The 17,448-nt window shown below is 38.8% G+C and overlaps 1 protein-coding gene across 2 annotated transcripts in view; it reads left to right on the top strand.

Annotated features, from left to right (window-relative positions):
- grik4 (glutamate receptor, ionotropic, kainate 4) overlaps window positions 1-17,448 on the top strand; it is a 397,525-nt gene that overhangs the window by 350,508 nt on the left and 29,569 nt on the right. For both annotated transcript variants that reach the window (XM_084125539.1, XM_084125538.1), the window contains exons 12-14: window positions 724-831; window positions 10,203-10,406; window positions 16,579-16,692. In XM_084125539.1, coding sequence (XP_083981665.1) covers window positions 724-831; window positions 10,203-10,406; window positions 16,579-16,692 — 426 coding nt within the window. The remainder of the gene's footprint in view (window positions 1-723; window positions 832-10,202; window positions 10,407-16,578; window positions 16,693-17,448) is intronic.

Here is a 17,448-nt window from a genome sequence, read left to right on the forward strand (position 1 = left end):
TAATGCATATTAGTGCACTCATATTGTAAAGTGTTACCAAACTTTTTTATGTATTCTATTAATCAACATTAATAATCTTTATTACAATATCAAAAACAATAAAATTATAAAATTAAATTCTGACCCTGCTTTTAGTTCTTAAATGTTATTCCAAGTCTTTTGTAGCATATAAAAGCAATTTTGCAAGGAACAAGCAACATTTAACATATTAACAGGAAAAACAAGATTGACAGGATTTATTTGCACATCTGCATATTCCAACTGTTTCAGGTATAATGATATGCAAGAACTAGTGCCGTTCAACATCATTGTCAAAACTAGCATGACGCGCTTTGAAGTGCATATTTGAATATGTGCAAACACAATAGAAATTTGAGATTTATTGATGTAGGGGTCAAGTTTGAGTGAATGATGAATTAAAAGTTGGTCTGTGCCTCACACAAAGTGTGAATCTGTGGTTTCAGAAGACTTGAAATATAATGCATAGGTCATATGGACTTATTTTGTGATACATTCATGGGACTTTTTGGTTATTTTGGGAGCTTGGCAGTCTGACATCTCTTTCTGAAACCACTTGACGGTGAGTCAATTATGACAGAACTCTCACTTTGGGTGAACTATCCCTTTAAGGCTAAATGGTTGCTCTCTTTATGTTATTGGATCTTCTACTACACACAGTTGGCTTGAAGGCTTAGTATAACTCTCAGTGTGTTTCTCCTACAGATCGGTCAGTGGCATTCAGAGCAGGGACTGTCTATGGAGAGGAAGCTTCCATCACCTAACGTGACAGACACGCTGTTCAACACCACTCTCACCATAACTACCATCCTGGTAAGTCCTGTTTTCCACTCTGGTTCACGTTCCTCAGTAGAGGACACACCCTAATGATTTAGCCAAGAGATTTACACACACCCTCTGGGAATGACATACAGTCTCTCTTTAGCTTCAAGAAAATGTCTGTCTATTCTCTAATCACCTCAGGGTTCAGCACTGATCTAAATAAAGACACTTCTCCTCTGAGATGAGTGGAAACTAACAAGTATGTGTGTGATAGCATGTCCTGGAGCAGCAACCCCCAATTGAAGATGTAATCCGCTAGGCTGTTATCTGGGGGCAATTTTCTCATCTTCTCATACACTGTATAGTGATGAGAAAAAAGAGGCTCTCCACAGCCTTTGGCTGGATGTTGCATATATGGCTGGGTCATCCCTCACTAGAAAAGAGAGAGAAATAAAGCGACTGAGAATGAGAGGTGAATAAAGCGCTCGAAAAACCAACAAAGAGGCGGTGTAAAGTGGCCTTGTTTAGGATAGATGGGGAAATCTTCTTAAGTCACAATTTATACCTGATGAATGATATGATAAGAAATGCTGAAAAGACGAGCATAATCATGCCGTCCACCAGCAAAACTTCACTAGTGGGATTGGTCACAGTCTCAGATCAAGTAGCAAACAACAACGATCCAGCAATATCAATCAACTCCCGATGGACAAAATCAAGTCCCTCCCTACATTTCTTCTTGTTCGAGAAGCCATTTGGATATACATCTCAATAGGGAAGAAAAGATGATCACAATTTTCATTTCATGCCGACTTAAAGTACTCAGAATATTCCTTAGTTACAGATACAGTTAAAATCCCAACTTAAAAGTCTGGTGGGAACATCAGCACACCAGTGTAGCAAATTAGCTCTAAAGAAATATGAATTATCAATCATAACTTGTTATAATTGATTATGAATATTTGGATCAGTTAATAGAATGAACTTAATGTTGTGAAATTAATATTACAATCAATTAACCTGTTTGTGCTGTGAACACTCAGTGTCAATTGTTTATTAATTCTAAGAAATGTACATTTCCGGGGTATGGGAAATCTCTTTCTTACTTTACAGTACTACTAAGAGCTTGAAACACGGACAACTCTACGTGTTACATGAACAAGATTTTATTAACTAGACTAAACACTCAACTACTCTAACATACACATACATATATGCATACAGTTTACCAAGGGAAAGAGAGCTGAAGCAGAATACAGGAAAGCAAGAAGTTATAGCATTGTTTGAAATTCAGCAGATCAACAGCCTTGAGCAAACCATCAGTTTAGTTCTAACACGCCCTTCTTTAAAGGGGTAAGGATACTTAATGTATCAAATTATGAGACTAAGTTTGATACTTGCATGTCTCGCCCATTTGAATTAAACTGTCCTGATGCAATCTGTTGAAGCTCCAGTTGATCTTTGCTGATGTGGTCTTGATGAGAGAGAACCAGTGTGAGTCAGAGAATCTTTGGTGAATGGAAAGACAAGGCCGCAGCCTGGCACAAGCTTTGGGGTCCTTAGAAAACTTCTAGTTCAGCATCATCTTCACATCAGAATTTCAGAAAGGGACTAAGAGAGTAAGAGACTAAGAGCCTAAGAGAGTAAGAGACCAAAGAGGGTGTGATCTGGTGATCAGTGATTTTTAAAGCGTGAAGATTTCACACCCTCTGGAGGGTTGTTGGTACATAATTCTATATTTTTGAACGAAAACTGTTTGTGATTTTGCTACAGCAAAATGTTTTTTTGTCTGAAGGATTATATTGCTCATTGGAAATAACAAGAGGATGTTGGTTAGAAGTCTATTATTAAATGCTAGAGATTCAGAATATGCTGAAGTTTGTATTAATTTACTACAAGTATGCTGCTAGTACAGGCACACATTTGGTTGGTTCTTTGCAATGTTGGGACAAATGCTGGCAAATGTAACCTTACAGTTGACTTGCCAAATCACTTCCATTTGTTTTATTAATAAAATTAATATAGGAAGTATTGGAAGTAAGTTTGTTATGGGTCATCATAAATACTTTGCTTTAAAAGTACCAAGTAGTAAAAAAAAAAAATCGTTAATAATCGATAATCGTTACCCTCTGAATCGTAATCGAATCGAATCGTGAGGTGCCTAGAGATTCCCACCCATCAATCGTCGACGAGAAGAGCAACCGGAGAATTCTTCACAACGATCACAGATGCAATTCCACCCCCAAACAATTAACAATAATTTACTGTTTATAAGCGACGACATGATTATGAAACTTAAAAGGTGGAATTCAGAAAGAAGTGCATTGTGTTCTTTATGCACAGTATAAATAAATGAAAAAAATCATTAAGAACTTTACTGGCTCATAATTTTTTATTAGAGCATTTGAAAAAGGAATGACTGCCGAAATGTATTTGCACCGTACTGAATAAATTATTTTGTGTGCTTGAATGTACCCTGTATTTGGCCCCTGAATGTAACATGTGGCCCCTTAATGGCCCCTGTTACAGAAAAATCCTAGAACCGCCACTGCATTTAGGATGTTAGTTTTAGGGGAAGTTTCATTGACCTTTGTTGGGAGAGTGAGTTTGCTGGACTAATCATTAAATATAATGAATAATTTGTGTGTGTCTGATTGGTCCAGATGCTACACCAGCATCCTCCACAACATATGCTGGTGTTTTCAGCAGGTTTTTGAAAACAAACTGCCGTGCAGTGAGTGAAATAGAGATGATTATGTCAGGGAGGTTGTGCGTGGGTGTCTCACTAAAGGAACGAGTGGAATACAGGTGGAACGATTAGTTTCTCTCAGATCTTTTATTGTTAATGTGCTTGATGTAGCAGCTAGGAGAACTGGGGAGAAGTTTGCACCATGTGTTTATTACTCTTTAAAGATATTCAAAGACTTTGGCCGCATTAAAGAGCCACCGAAGAGCAATTTCAGCTCTATCACGGCCCATTCATCACCGGCTGATTGCAAAGTCTGTTTTATCTCAGTAAACGCAGCACACTTGAAAACATGCTGCAGAACTCAGCACCTGTGGACCATTCCACCACTGTTTTCATTACTGCTCTGAGCTTTCTGTCATTGCTGGAGTTACAGCACACACACAAACACACAGATTGAATTTTACCCTTGTGATATGGGCTAGATCTAACATTTTTGTAAGGATAGACAGTATATTAGAGCTGGTTCGCTTGCAGTGGTAAAGCTGTCTAAACTGAACAAACAGTTCTGTGGCTTTTTGTAGTTGCTCTTGATGTCTCTGGCATTATATAATGTGCAGAGGGAGCCAGAGCTTCAGTGCTTTGATTGAGAACACAAAAAACTCATGTTTGTTTGTAACATTTTTACATTGCTTTCATAACTCACAGACTTCCACAAATCTGTTTTTTGATTGAGTAATTATTCTTCCATTGATAGACTGGCCAATGGCCATTGGTAGACTTGGTAAAGACATAATATTAAATTTAATATGATATAAAATGAACTCACTTTACCTCGCATATGCTAGAGAACTCCTCTGAATAATATTACTCATTTAATACCTATTAATAATGCTAAATAATTTCTGACCTTTATATAGCAATAATTCTTTTAGCTGTGAGAAATAATGTGTGTTTAAATGGGTCATGAATTATTTTATAATGTTGAAGTCCACTTTTAATGTTAGTAGGATTATTACATTAAAAACTGCCTTAATTTATAAAAATAAAAAAGCCATTTTGTAGGCTGACTTTAGCCCGCTGTTTATATATATTATACTTTTTATACTAAGTATAAATAAGTTCCTATGACTAGGAACATGAAATTGTCTAGCTATGACTTCTTGTTTCACAGGAGTTTAAAAATGAGTAAACACAAAGGCCAAATTCCCTTAATCATCCATCACAATGAGTAAAACCAAAGAATATAGTTCTGATGTGCATCAAAAGATTGTTGAGCATCACAAAATAGAAAGTGGCTGTAAGAAAATTGCTAAAGAATTGAAAATCCCCATTGAGAATTAGTTGGGCCTTGGGGTCAGAAGCCTACCAAAAAAAAAAAAATACAAAAAAAAATCAAACAACCCCTACATCCCCACATGTTGTTTGGGAGGGTTTCAAGAAAAATCCTCCTCGCTCCTCCAAAAACAAGCTCCAGCATATTCAGTTGGATCTTTAATGTTGTGGGCCTATTTTTCTGCTGGAGGTCCTGGACATCTTGTTCAGATTCATGGCATTGTGGATTCTATCAAATATCAACAGATAAAAAATCTAAACCTGACGCCTTCTGCTAGAAATCTTATAATGGGCCGTGGTTGGATCTTCCATTAGGACAACGATTCAAAACAAACATCAAAATCAACACAAAAATGTGTTACGGAGCACAAAATGAAGCTTCTGCCATGACCATCCCAGTTCCCTGACCTGATGAGTGGAGTGAACTGAAGAGAAGCACCAACATGGAGCTGGGAATCTGAAGGATCTGGAGAGATTCTGTATGGAGGAATGGTCTCTGATCTCTTGTCAGGTGATCTCCAAACTCATCAGGCATTATAGGAGAAAACTCAGAGCTGTTATCTTGGCAAAAAGAGATTGTCCCGTACTTGCTCTGCCGCAGCAGCGTAGCAGATCTATTCCACCAAGACCAAACATACAACATTGTCATACCCATTACCATGCCAATCACTCCGAGAGTTGATATATATATATCATATTAAAAGTATCATTATCATTTTAAAATAATTATTAATGTATTTTATAATTATTCTCACAAAGTGAAACAATCACACTCCTTTTCACTAGCAGAGAGAACTCTACTAAGCACATGCTGAGCGCTAGCTTGTTTGGGATTGAATACATTTAGTGTGTTACAATTGGCCACAGTTTCCCCTGTAGATGTAATTGGTTCAAAAACTTTGGTGTGTTGCCAACCAGTGGTTACTGGGGCCAGAGGTGAACTCACAGTTGCACCACTTTGGCATGTGGTAATTCAGATGCTTTTTTTCACATAACTCCCACCACGCGTCTCAACCATTTACTAAATTAGCTGGTATATAGGGTTTACTCTGTGTACCTGACACAGCTAATGCCTGATTTGCATAATTCCCTTAGTGATTCAAATATTAAAACAACACAGACGGTGTGTGCAAATACAGGAGGCTGTTATTGTTTTATTTGTGTTTAATATTTGTTCAACCTTTGTTTGCTGTCATTTGATGTGGATTTGATATGCTTTCCCTGCAGAAACCCTTTTTCTTTCTCAAATAAAGCTATTGCTAGGAACTTTTTTCTTTTCTAAGCTCAAATACATATTATTTTGCCTCTGAAACTGGGTTCACTTTCCGTTCACTTTATAAAATCGTCTTTCTGTGATGCTATCTGCAGTGTTTTTCAAAAGCCACATTATGCTTGAATTGAATCCTCAAGAAAAGTCATGTTAGCCTTTACCAACCCATATTGTCTCTAAGAGCCCATCTTAGAAAAAAGGAAGAGCAAAGTATTATTAATCTATATGGGTGCAATATCAGTGTGATACTGTATCACTGCATCTTAAAGAAAAGAGAGTCCTCACATTCAGCAGCTGAATTTATGCTCACTGTAATCAATGATGGCGATAAAGTGCTTTTTCAGAAACATGGAGAAATAAAATTGCAGAAACAGTTTCATGATGAAACCTCAGACACGCCATCTTCTGCGGACAGACCACTTTTATTGTGTTCAAGAAGAAGCAAATAGCCTTTATTCGTACAGCAATTGGAAATGTTCATAAATATAAAATGTGAGGCGCTATCCTCATGTAATGTGCAGCCTCTGTGAACAATTTCTGTGACCGCTATCAGGCAGAGCTGGTTCTGTCTGGACTATCTTCAGTCTCATTCACCCCCTGTAAGCCATACAAAAGTCAAGAGAGACACAAGAGGGAGTAGTGGACCAATCAGTTACCAAACTCACTTTTTGGGATTGTCTGATAAATGCCAACACACAATTCCAATTTTTCTTCACTTTCTGAACAAAAAGCTTTGAGATTTGATTTGAAGTAAGATTGACTTGAATGTGTTCGCTTTCCAAACGCACCAAACCAGACTGCCACCATGCTATATTTGTAAAATGGATTTCATCAGCTGACAGCCTTCCAAGAAAACAAATAGAATCAAATCTGCCGCAGATCCCTGACTGGTGAGGAATGTTGCATTTGGCAGGCTTGACACTCAAAGTGCCCTTAATCTCACTGTCTGCGCTATTAAACGGAAAGTTTCTTTCTCTGATGTGACCCGCAGATTTTATGGAATCATTCAAGCTCGGAAGAGAGGATTGCTTGGCCTGATAACAGCACTCACTCAGTTGATTGATGCCCGAGCTCCATTTCTGAGATTGATGGCGATACGCCAGGACCGGTTCTGTGTGTTCACATTAACCTCGCTCCTCATCCTCAATCGCTTCCTCCCTCTTTCCAGAAGTTTTGCTAATAATGAATTATTAAATGTAAATATGTAGTCGCTCCGTTTTCCGTCACTCAATCTAGAAGACTAGAGGCTAGCTGAAAAGGAATTGTTTAAATCACAATTTTATTTATTGCTCATTTGTAGTTTCTACATTATGTGATATGTGATCTAATGATTTTTTATTAACAAAGTTCTGGAGGAGCATGTTCAGATAATTAACCTAATTAACACGGGAAGAACACATTACAGTATACAGCAGACTTACCTCTGTTCTATGACAGTTTTCCAGCATCCATCCACCACCTCATCTCCTCAATTCTAACTATTCCTATCCCAACCTGGGATGGGGGGAGTACTCTGGGTTCAGGCCAAATTCAGAGCTCGGAGCCCTCTCCTCGGACAAGCACGCCAAATATGCATAACATTTACTCTATTTAATTATATGTAAGTGTGAACTCATGAAAAAGACTAAGATGTTACCTTGACAACTAAAGGTTAACTGAAAACAAAGAAAGCAGAGATGTTTTATTTGCCCATTTTAACTTTGGTAATGTTAAGTTATATGTAAATTAAAAGGCTTTGCGATGTTAACTGAAAACAATCTGGTTCAATTTGACCATTTTGTAGCTTCTGTAATATTACATGATATGTAATTTTAAATATGTTAGCTTAATTAATGAAGTTAACTGAAAACAAATTAAAGTGAAAATGTTTTATTTGGCCATTTTGTAGCTTTTGTAATATTGTGATAAGTAATTTAAAAGGCTAACCAAAGACTAGCTGAAAATGTTTATTTTGACCATGTTTAACTGTAATGCGACATCATTTAAACAGCTAAACTGTTTAACTTGACCATTATAGCTTCAGTATAATATTGTGATTTATGCCAGAGTTCCTTTTCTCATATAGATGGCGATGCCCGGTCTTGTGTGTGCACAATTAACTTTCTCTTCCACAATTCCTTTTCCTCCATCTTTTCATAGATTCTGCTAATAATGGATTATGAAGCATAATATGTAATCACTCCTTTTTCCTTGACTCAACCATCAATCAGACCAGAGGCTAGTTATGGGCGACACGTAATGACCCAAAACCATTGACTTCTCTTGCCCAGTGTGTAGACCTATTAATTGAATCCAGAAGGTTTGTTTATTACCTTGCTTCCGTTCTTTGAAACCGTCTGTCTAATATGCAACTGGCCCATGAAATGCTGCTCTTTAATAAGCCTAGTTTAAGAGAAAGTGTCCGGCTGCAATACTTGAGTGCCTCCAGCAGGCTGTAAGCGATGGAAATTTGCATTTATATTGTGCCTTTCTGCATAACCACCGCAGCGGTGTCAGTGCGGGGCATGACGGTAACATGCGTGGATGATTCAACCAGTTAATGAACAAAATGGAAGGATTTGCATTTATAGAGTGTCAGACTCTGGGCCAAAGCGGTTGCTCTTTGTGCCATGGCTTCGTCAGGTCCAAGGTGCGAACATCCATCAGCAAATACAGCGTGTGGCTTTTATGGACATACAAATGAGGTGAAGGACGCTTATCGTGTTATTTGGATGCATTTGAGCGGCTCGCATTAATAGGGTTCAGGTTTATTTGAAGTGTCGGAACATGGCCATTGACGTTCCCCCTCATCTGACAAGCCGCAAGACCCAGCTGTTGCTGTACTCAGGCCAGCTGGAGCGTGGCCACTGGGCACATCAAAAATCAGGGATGCAGGACCAGACAAGCAGGTAAAAAAAGAGAAGAAAGTGTTGCCATGGCAATGCGAAAGACTGAAAAGTATCTTCAGCTCTTCAGATTGCCACTCAAAGCATCGGAGTGGAGCGAGTCAGATTTACTGGTGAAAATGAAACACTCTCTCCAGTCAACCAGTCTGCGCTAAACAAATCATAAGTACAACAGACCCACTTTAGTGTCTGTCTTGCCACAACGCGTTTTTTTTTTTTTTGCAGTTATAACAAAAAGTGATTTTGAAAAGCTTTTTTATGGCTGGTTTCATTCTGCAGTGACTGGTTATGTATGAGGTGACACTGTTCTGTTAAATTTATGCAAAGTGTTTGAAAATGGCAGTAACATACTCGACCAACATGCCCACTAGCAAATCTGTATCTCAGTGGATAATAGTGAGCACTGCAAATGTTTATTGAATTATGGTGGGATGAAATGTTTACGAAGCCTTTTATTTTGACCACAGATTGCCTCTTAAATCTTTTCAATCTTTGGGCAGCATGAGAAAACAAACCGATAAATTTGGAACTTGGTATTTTGGAGGGCTCACATTAGTCACTGAGCCCCATGTGTCCAAACTGTGTTTCCTTCCAATTTTGGGATATCGCATTAAAAGACGCTGGATGAAAACAGCAAGATGCATATAAAATCTTAAAACGTACATAAAAATTTTTTCGCTCAAGTGAGGAGGATCATTTTTTATCCAATAAGAATATATGCACATAAACTTTTTCCAGATAAATTCCTCATGTTGCAACAAAAAAACATCAAACAATCATATGATTGGATAACTGGACTGTCCAGTGGACTGATCTCATTGCACTCCATCTCAAATGTAGTTTTAGTCATTCTGAAAGGCCTGAGCCAAAGTCAGTCCTCAAATTGATTTGGTATTACGAGAGCATTCCCAAACATCAGGCATCCACCACCAAACGCAAGATAACATGACAGCGTTTGTTATTGCAATTCGTCTGCACGCTGGCGCAAGTCATTTATTGTGTAGGAAAAAGGTTGCAGCAACTTCCATTTTTATTATTAATACTTTCTTAATTATTATTAATAAGTAACAGTTTCACAATTAAGTTAAATTAAGTTAATTTCACAACTTTGGATTGAAACATAGCTCGGGTGACTTGCCAACTCAAACAATCTTTTGTCACACTTTTGAAAATTGTGTGTCGAATGATATAGAAGTGCTCTGTTTAGATGCATGTGCCGATGGTGATGCCAATGATGTCTTCACAGGAGAATCCGTATGTAATGCTGAGAGCCAATCACCAGGAACTAGAAGGGAACGAGCGCTACGAGGGCTTCTGCGTGGACATGCTGAAGGAGTTGGCAGATATCCTGAAGTTCAAGTACCGTATCCGGCTAGTTGGGGATGGCGTTTACGGGGTGCCGGGCGCCAATGGCACCTGGACGGGCATGGTAGGAGAGCTCATCAGCAGGGTGAGTGACATCACAAGGAAATATGTTATACTGAGGGGTTAAATTGGATTCCGGTGGCATGCATTATCCCCCTTCTTTGCTGCCTAATCAAAATCATAGTGTGTTATTGTAAAATATTGTTGTAGCTAAACAAAAAAGCTTTTCTTACTTGTGCACCATTCTATGATGTTTTGTAGTATAAATAGTGTGAGTACTGAAAATTCTAAAAAGAAAAAGTCTATTTTACAAAAATAATTGTGATGCACTTAATTAACCGAAAAAACAAAGTGTAGAATGTTGGACTCTTCATGCACTCAACTGTCGCAGCTTTAATTACATAGCAGAGGGGGAGGGGTGATCAGACTCCAACTGGACATAAGGACATAACTAAAGTAAGGGAAATGTTTAATTTTACCATTTTTAACTGGTCATATGATTTGTGATGATAGCATACACAAATTAACATATCATGATTCTAAACTTCATGATCAAATATTATGTAATATATAATTTAAAAGGATAAGCTAAGCTGGTAACCAAAGGATGAAAACACCAAGAATGGGAAAATTTGACAAATTTGGGGTAATTTGAAAAGCTAAATTAGGCTAAACTATTAGCTTGCTAATTGTAGGATAATTTAAAAAGAAAGGCATAACAGTTTAAGGTGACCATTTTTTAGCTTTTGACCATTTTTAGATTTGTTATTTAAATTAATTTGGGGTCTGTGCATGAAATGTGCATGTGTTCCAGGTCAGAATGCCTGTTTTTGTTTTGGTCTGCGTGATCTGCCTATTTACCCAATAGTATTTTGATACCCCGGGTTGGCAGAAAGCCTTAGAAGCCAGCAAATGAACTGGTTCAGAGATCACAGATTCTACCGGACCTAAATAGCCTCAGCATTTCCTCTCATTCCTTACATATTCAAAACATATATATTAGCTGATCAACTTACAGTGTAAGGCTCGTCGCTTTCCACTTTCAATTGCATTCATTCCTTTTGCTTGGTCTTAATCTGGCAACTCGCGTGAGCGCCGAGCCTGAGGAGGAGGTGGCGAAGGAAACAACTATCCAATATTTTAAATTTGGACTGCAGTACCATTTCAACAGCTAGCTGTAAAACATTCCTACAGTACTGTGCCTTTAACTTATTTTCATGATTAAGAATAAATACAGCTTAAGGCGATTTACTGTTATTTCTAATCTGGCAATGTATACAATACACATAAAAAGATGCTTCAGCCAGTTGAATGGCTTTGCTGAGAAACAGGGATAAATCATTATTTCCACTTTGTTTGTCCTAGTGGCTTGTCATATTTTACCCGGGGAACCAAGAATCACCACCAGATTTTAAAAGGTTCCCCTATTCTGAAATCCCAGTTTAACCTCTGGATATACTGTCACCTGAAACAGGCATTTCCATTGAATTACATTCAAAGTTGCTGAGAATACATAGAACGAAACAATCTGCTTCCTCTTGTTTTATCCTGGAATTATTAATTCTCAAATGCTCATTTCAATAATTCATTAAAGAAAGGAAGCCTTAAAGCCAGACTAAAAATTGTTTTACTTGCATCCAAACAGGTGATGCAGATTAACCAACAATAATCATGTTTATGCCTCCAACCCATTTACAGTTCCCTCGTCCTAATGAATTTCAATTAGCCCATCTGATCCCATAACAGACACTCATAGATGTGTTTAAAAAGACTCTGTGAAGCGGGAAAGTATAAGTCCTATTCTGACAGCCAATAACAGTTGATGAGATGGAAATCTTGAATGCTGCAAATTCTGTTTAGCTACGAACGCTTGCCCTTTTCGGCGGAAATGTTATTTATTTAAAAACAGTTGCAGCTTTACGGCGTGCTGCTGATTTATTTGTCCGTTTCTTGGCAGGCACCGCAGGGAGCAAAGTAAATTTTTGGAAATGAACAAAAAGGCCACGGTGATATTCATATATTTCCACGGGAAAGGGTCATAAACCAGAGCACTTGTCTGCAGCCTATGTTCTCGCTACAAAAACGAGAACGCTTTGAGAAGTTATCTGTCTTAATTCCACAAGCTAATGGAGGGCAAAGTCATTAGGGAAATAAAGAAAGAAGTGCCTAATCTTATTATTGTCTCAATTTGTTCTCTCAAAGTATGCTCTATACAGCTGACCTTGAGAGTGGCCAATGAGTCTAATTGTATGCTATAGTGTCTGTAGACAGTAGAGGGTGATGGGGGGCAACCCGAAAGAGATGAAGCGCTACCCCGTTCTGACAGCACGCTCTTTACCTCTTTGGTTCTCTTGAGGGACTTTTTGTAATGCTTTATCCTGTTATTTATTTCATAAAAACATGGGTGTAAATTTCAGTAAGTATTTAGTAAGTATTTTTACTTGTTTACTGTAGTAAAGTTTTCTTTCTTTTTTTAAGTACTGTATCAGTACTTATTTTGGGAAACTGAACCTGATTAATTGGTTCATAAAACACACTGAACAATTCATTTGTGAATCGGACAGATCCGATTGCAGCTGTTCTCGAGTCAACAACTCACTGATTCAATGATCCGGACAAAATGAGCCAAGAAACTAAAAATCGTCAGAGCTTGAATGTGCTTATGACACTAATGCGGAATTTTTAGTATTGATTATTGTAAATGAAAATCATATTTAGGTCACGACTGTCAGTTATTTGTGAAGTAAATCTGCGGCAAAAGGGGAGCTGTTTAAGCCCATTGAAATGCTTGAATGTGGACATGTCCGCATTTGTATGTGACCGTCTATATGGTGATTTTAGGTAAAATAATCTGATTTAATATCCATAAATCTTACCCGCTGCTGTAGAAGTTTCAAATGATATAAAACGATATGTTTGCAATATATATAAAGTTTGCTTATTTGCATATTAAATGTCTCCACTTAAATGTTTGCTTATAGTCCCCCAGCTCAGCCGCCATGTGTTGGAGTTCACCCTGGTGAACGAGAGGGTCGGTTTCCTGCGCCTTCGGGGACAGGTCTCTCACTGTCGTGTGTACCTACGGGCCGAGTACCCGGCCCTCTTGGTGTCTCTGGGAGGGGTGCTGGAAAGTGCTCCGACTAGGGACTCCGTCGTTCTACTGGGGGACTTCACACCCACGTGGGCAGCGACAGTGACACCTGGAGGGGCGTGATTAGGAGGAACGGCCCCCCTGATCTGAACCTGAGTGGTGTTCTGTTATTGGACTTCTGTGCTACTCACAGCTTGTCCATAACAAACACCATGTTCAAGCATAAGGGTGTCCATCAGTGCACGTCATTTCATCTGACCTCCGGCCGTATGTCTTAGACACTCGGGTGAAGAGAGGGGCGGAGCTGTCAACTGATCACCACCTGGTGGTGAGTTGGATCCGATGGCGGGGGAGGAAGCTGGACTCACAGTACATTTGGGTCTGTTGGGAATGTTTGGCCGAGTCCCCTGTCAGAGAGATCTTCAACTCCCACCTCTGGCGGAGCTTCGACCGGATCCCAAGGGAGTCTGGAGACACTGAGTCCGAGTGGACCATGTGCACCGTCTGAGCTGTGGCCGTAAGGTTTCCGGTGCCTGTCGAGGTGGCAATCCTAGAACCCGGTGGTGGACACCAGAAGTAAGGGATGCCGTCAAGCTGAAGAAGTCCTATCAGGCCTGGCTGGCTTGTCGGACTCCTGAGGCAGCTGACGGTTACCGGCAGGCCAAGCGGACTGCAGCCCGAGTGGTTGTGGAGGAAAAAATCAGGCGAAAAAAATATATAAATCTAACACTCAAAGTCTTCAATTATATGTAGTAACATTTATTTGGTATGCTAATTTAGCCAGCTTCTCTGTTTACATGCTAACTGTAAGTAAAAAAAAGTAAAAAAAACTTGAATATGTGCATCTTAACATATACATAGTGTTATATAATTTAAAATTTTGTTTGATTTATGTATTGTGCAGGTTATTTATTTCTAAACAGCACAACTAATTGAATAACTCCGCTAATATATATTCCCGCTAATCATTTGGTGGTCCTTCCATGTGGTTAAAATTTTAATGAAGGATGGGATTTTGCACAAAAGCAGCTCACTTTCTGCCTGAAATATGGACTCTTAATCCCAAAGGGGCCATGGTGGTCTTGCTTTATAATGTTCTTGAAACTCTTGTAAAACTAAAAGCAGTGCAGTAGTACACAAAGGTGGCAAAGGAGTCGAGCTGTCAGGCTTTTCTAGCGCGTCAGATGAAGAATACACCTCAGAGGGAATTTGAAATGCCACACTGGGAACTTAAGTCAATGTTTTATTCAGTAGTGATAGAGTTGACATTGCCGCCTTCTCTCATTTTTTGGGGGCATCACTTTTTGATTGAGTCAAAGCTGAAGGGGAGGATGGAGCGCAGGAAGAATATCATACTGCATTATTTATTATTTAGAGTCTCTGTCTCATAATTTTCCTCTCTGTGCAGTCCAGTCATCAATATTAATATGTAACGAGATGTCAAATATTTGAGCAGCAGTTATTGTCCTTGTTTCTGTTACGAACGACATCTGTTTGAGGGATCTCTGTTCAGCGGGGACCGCGTAATTTCCTTGTTTGTGTGTCAGCGTGATGTTTTGTTGTGTGAAGTGAAGTGAAGTGTGCATGAGTTTGTGAAGAGCTGTGGGCCACAACTGAACTATGGAGAGCACTTGAAGATTAGTGCATCTGCAAGCTGTTATTGTAGAAAGAATCTTCAGGGAACGTGTGCGAGAGTTTGTCACTTTTGCTACAGTGAATGTGAAGTACATGACGAGATAACTGGCTTTATAATCAGGTGAGAGGAAGTAGACTGTTGCAGTGTTATTGTAGTGAACTAAAGCTAAAACCATAAAATACCTGATACTTGAAATAAATTGCTCAATGATCTCAATGATACTAAAGTAACACTGGACTGTTGTCATTTTTTTTTTTTCCTCTGCTTTCCTCCTCTTCTAATCCGTTCTCTCATTAGCTGTGTGCTGAAAGATCTGCGCAAGCAACAGATCCGATCGCCATCGCGCTAATGGCTGATAAATCTCACCCCTCTCGGATCTCGAATCACGTGTCTGACATTCCTAATTCGGCTTTCGGGGTTAACAAGCCTCTGCTGCCACTTTCAAGGTTTCAGGCTAGAGGCTAAAACATCACATTATAACCTGGTATCTGTTCTCCGGAGATTCTCTCTCATTTAAAGCAGAGCTCCAATATCCCATCATTCCTCCTCCTGGAGAGGACAAAGAGCAGTGGAGGGTAAGAGTGTGTCCCGCAGGACCAAAAAATTCCTTGCAGATGCACTTTTCAGTGTTGTTTGATTAGTGGGATCCGGCCACAGCATCATGCCCGGCAGCACTGGATGCTGTGTCAAGTGATTTGTCATGACAGTCTACCCGGTTTCTGTGTTCATGTTCCATCACACACACACAACTCGGCTTTGCCCTTCAGTATTCCCCAAAATACAGGTATTTGGACTGCAAGCAGTTGTTACCAGTTGTATAAAGACATGGTAGCTTAAGGTGGTTAAGCTGGTTTGTTGCTGGTTTGAGGTCTACCTGCTCTATTCATCTTAATTAAAATGGGCTACAGGGTTGTCATTTAGGTCCTCATACTGTATATATTTTGATAAATAAATAAAAGGGGGGGGGGGGGGGGGTCAGTGTCAGGAGGCTTTTTTTTATTTTAGAAATAACATTTTAACCTAAAGTTCTAATAATTATATTACAATTATAACATTTCTAAACATTATAATAATTATATTTAACAATTATTTTTAATCAGTGTCATTTTAGTATAATTTATAAACCATTATAGAATTATAGAATATTTTGATTAATATTTTTCATATTCATTTTAGTTATTTTTTTAATATATTTTTATTTCTCTTTAGTTTATTTTAATTTCAGTTTTAGTCATTTTAGCACTTCACCTAAAAAATATTTGATTTCAGTTAAAGTTAAAATGTTGCCTAATTTTCTATATGGTTTTCAGCTTAATTTCAATTAACTTTTCTTTTTTTTTCTTTTTTTTTGTTAACAATAACACTGTTGATAAATAAGTTTAAAATTCTCTTGGCATAAGTATCTGAGGGGCCAGATGCCCCCTTACTTGAACCAGCAAGAAACCATGAATGTAATCTGAATTTTGTTATTATTTTATTTTTTGTCCCAGAAACGCACTGACGGCTGCAATTATTTTGCTTGTGTTTCAGAAGGCTGACTTGGCTGTGGCCGCCCTAACCATCACGGCTGAGAGGGAGAAGGTCATTGATTTCTCCAAACCCTTCATGACTCTGGGAATCAGCATCATGTACCGAGTACACATAGTAAGTTCCTCCTCCATCCACTACTTCCCTGACCTTGCAGCATTAAAGATCAACAATCGGCATCCTCTAATGGCCTGCGAGGGAGCGCGTGGGAAATATATAGAGAAATACTTTGGGGCAGAGAGCTCTGAGCGTTAGCCTTGCTGTAGCAGATGGTGTGCTGTGGTGTGAAAAGCTGATAAATGTAGTGCTTTCCTTCCCAATTTCAGATTCTCCTTATTGTGACTTGTATCTAATTCACACCAATAACACCCCGAGCTCTTGCACACAGCAACACTGAAAATCCAATAGCTCTTTTATTTTTAAAGGCCTGTGCGCCATTAATCAAAGCCCCTCCCCAAACCCAAGGTGACATGCTGATCTCTCTGTTGGCTAAATGCCGGATGAAGCCGCTCTGTGCAGCGTGTGCAAACATTAATGTGGTTTCCCAATAGGGCATTTATACACACACACACACCATCACACCCCTCCCCCCGGTTCTGCTCGTGCTGCTAATAGTTGCTCCTGTGTGTCTGTAGCATTATTTTATTCTTTGTCCATTTATAAAACTTAGTTAAAGTTAATCTGTGAAAATATGACTAATTTAAAGTTGCATTCCGTAACTTTCTTGGGTTAAAAATTATCCAAAATAAATTTTTGAGCAAGTACATAACCAGCCAGTGTTCAAAACCATCTGCTTGCCTTAGCTCGATTCAAAACGGTAAGCTTGTAATAATGTTTTTAATTCCAGTGGTACTGGTGGATTTCCGCAGGAAA

This window comes from Abramis brama (assembly GCF_963993115.1).
Source record: "Abramis brama genome assembly, chromosome: 10".
NCBI classification, from domain to species: domain Eukaryota; kingdom Metazoa; phylum Chordata; class Actinopteri; order Cypriniformes; family Leuciscidae; genus Abramis; species Abramis brama.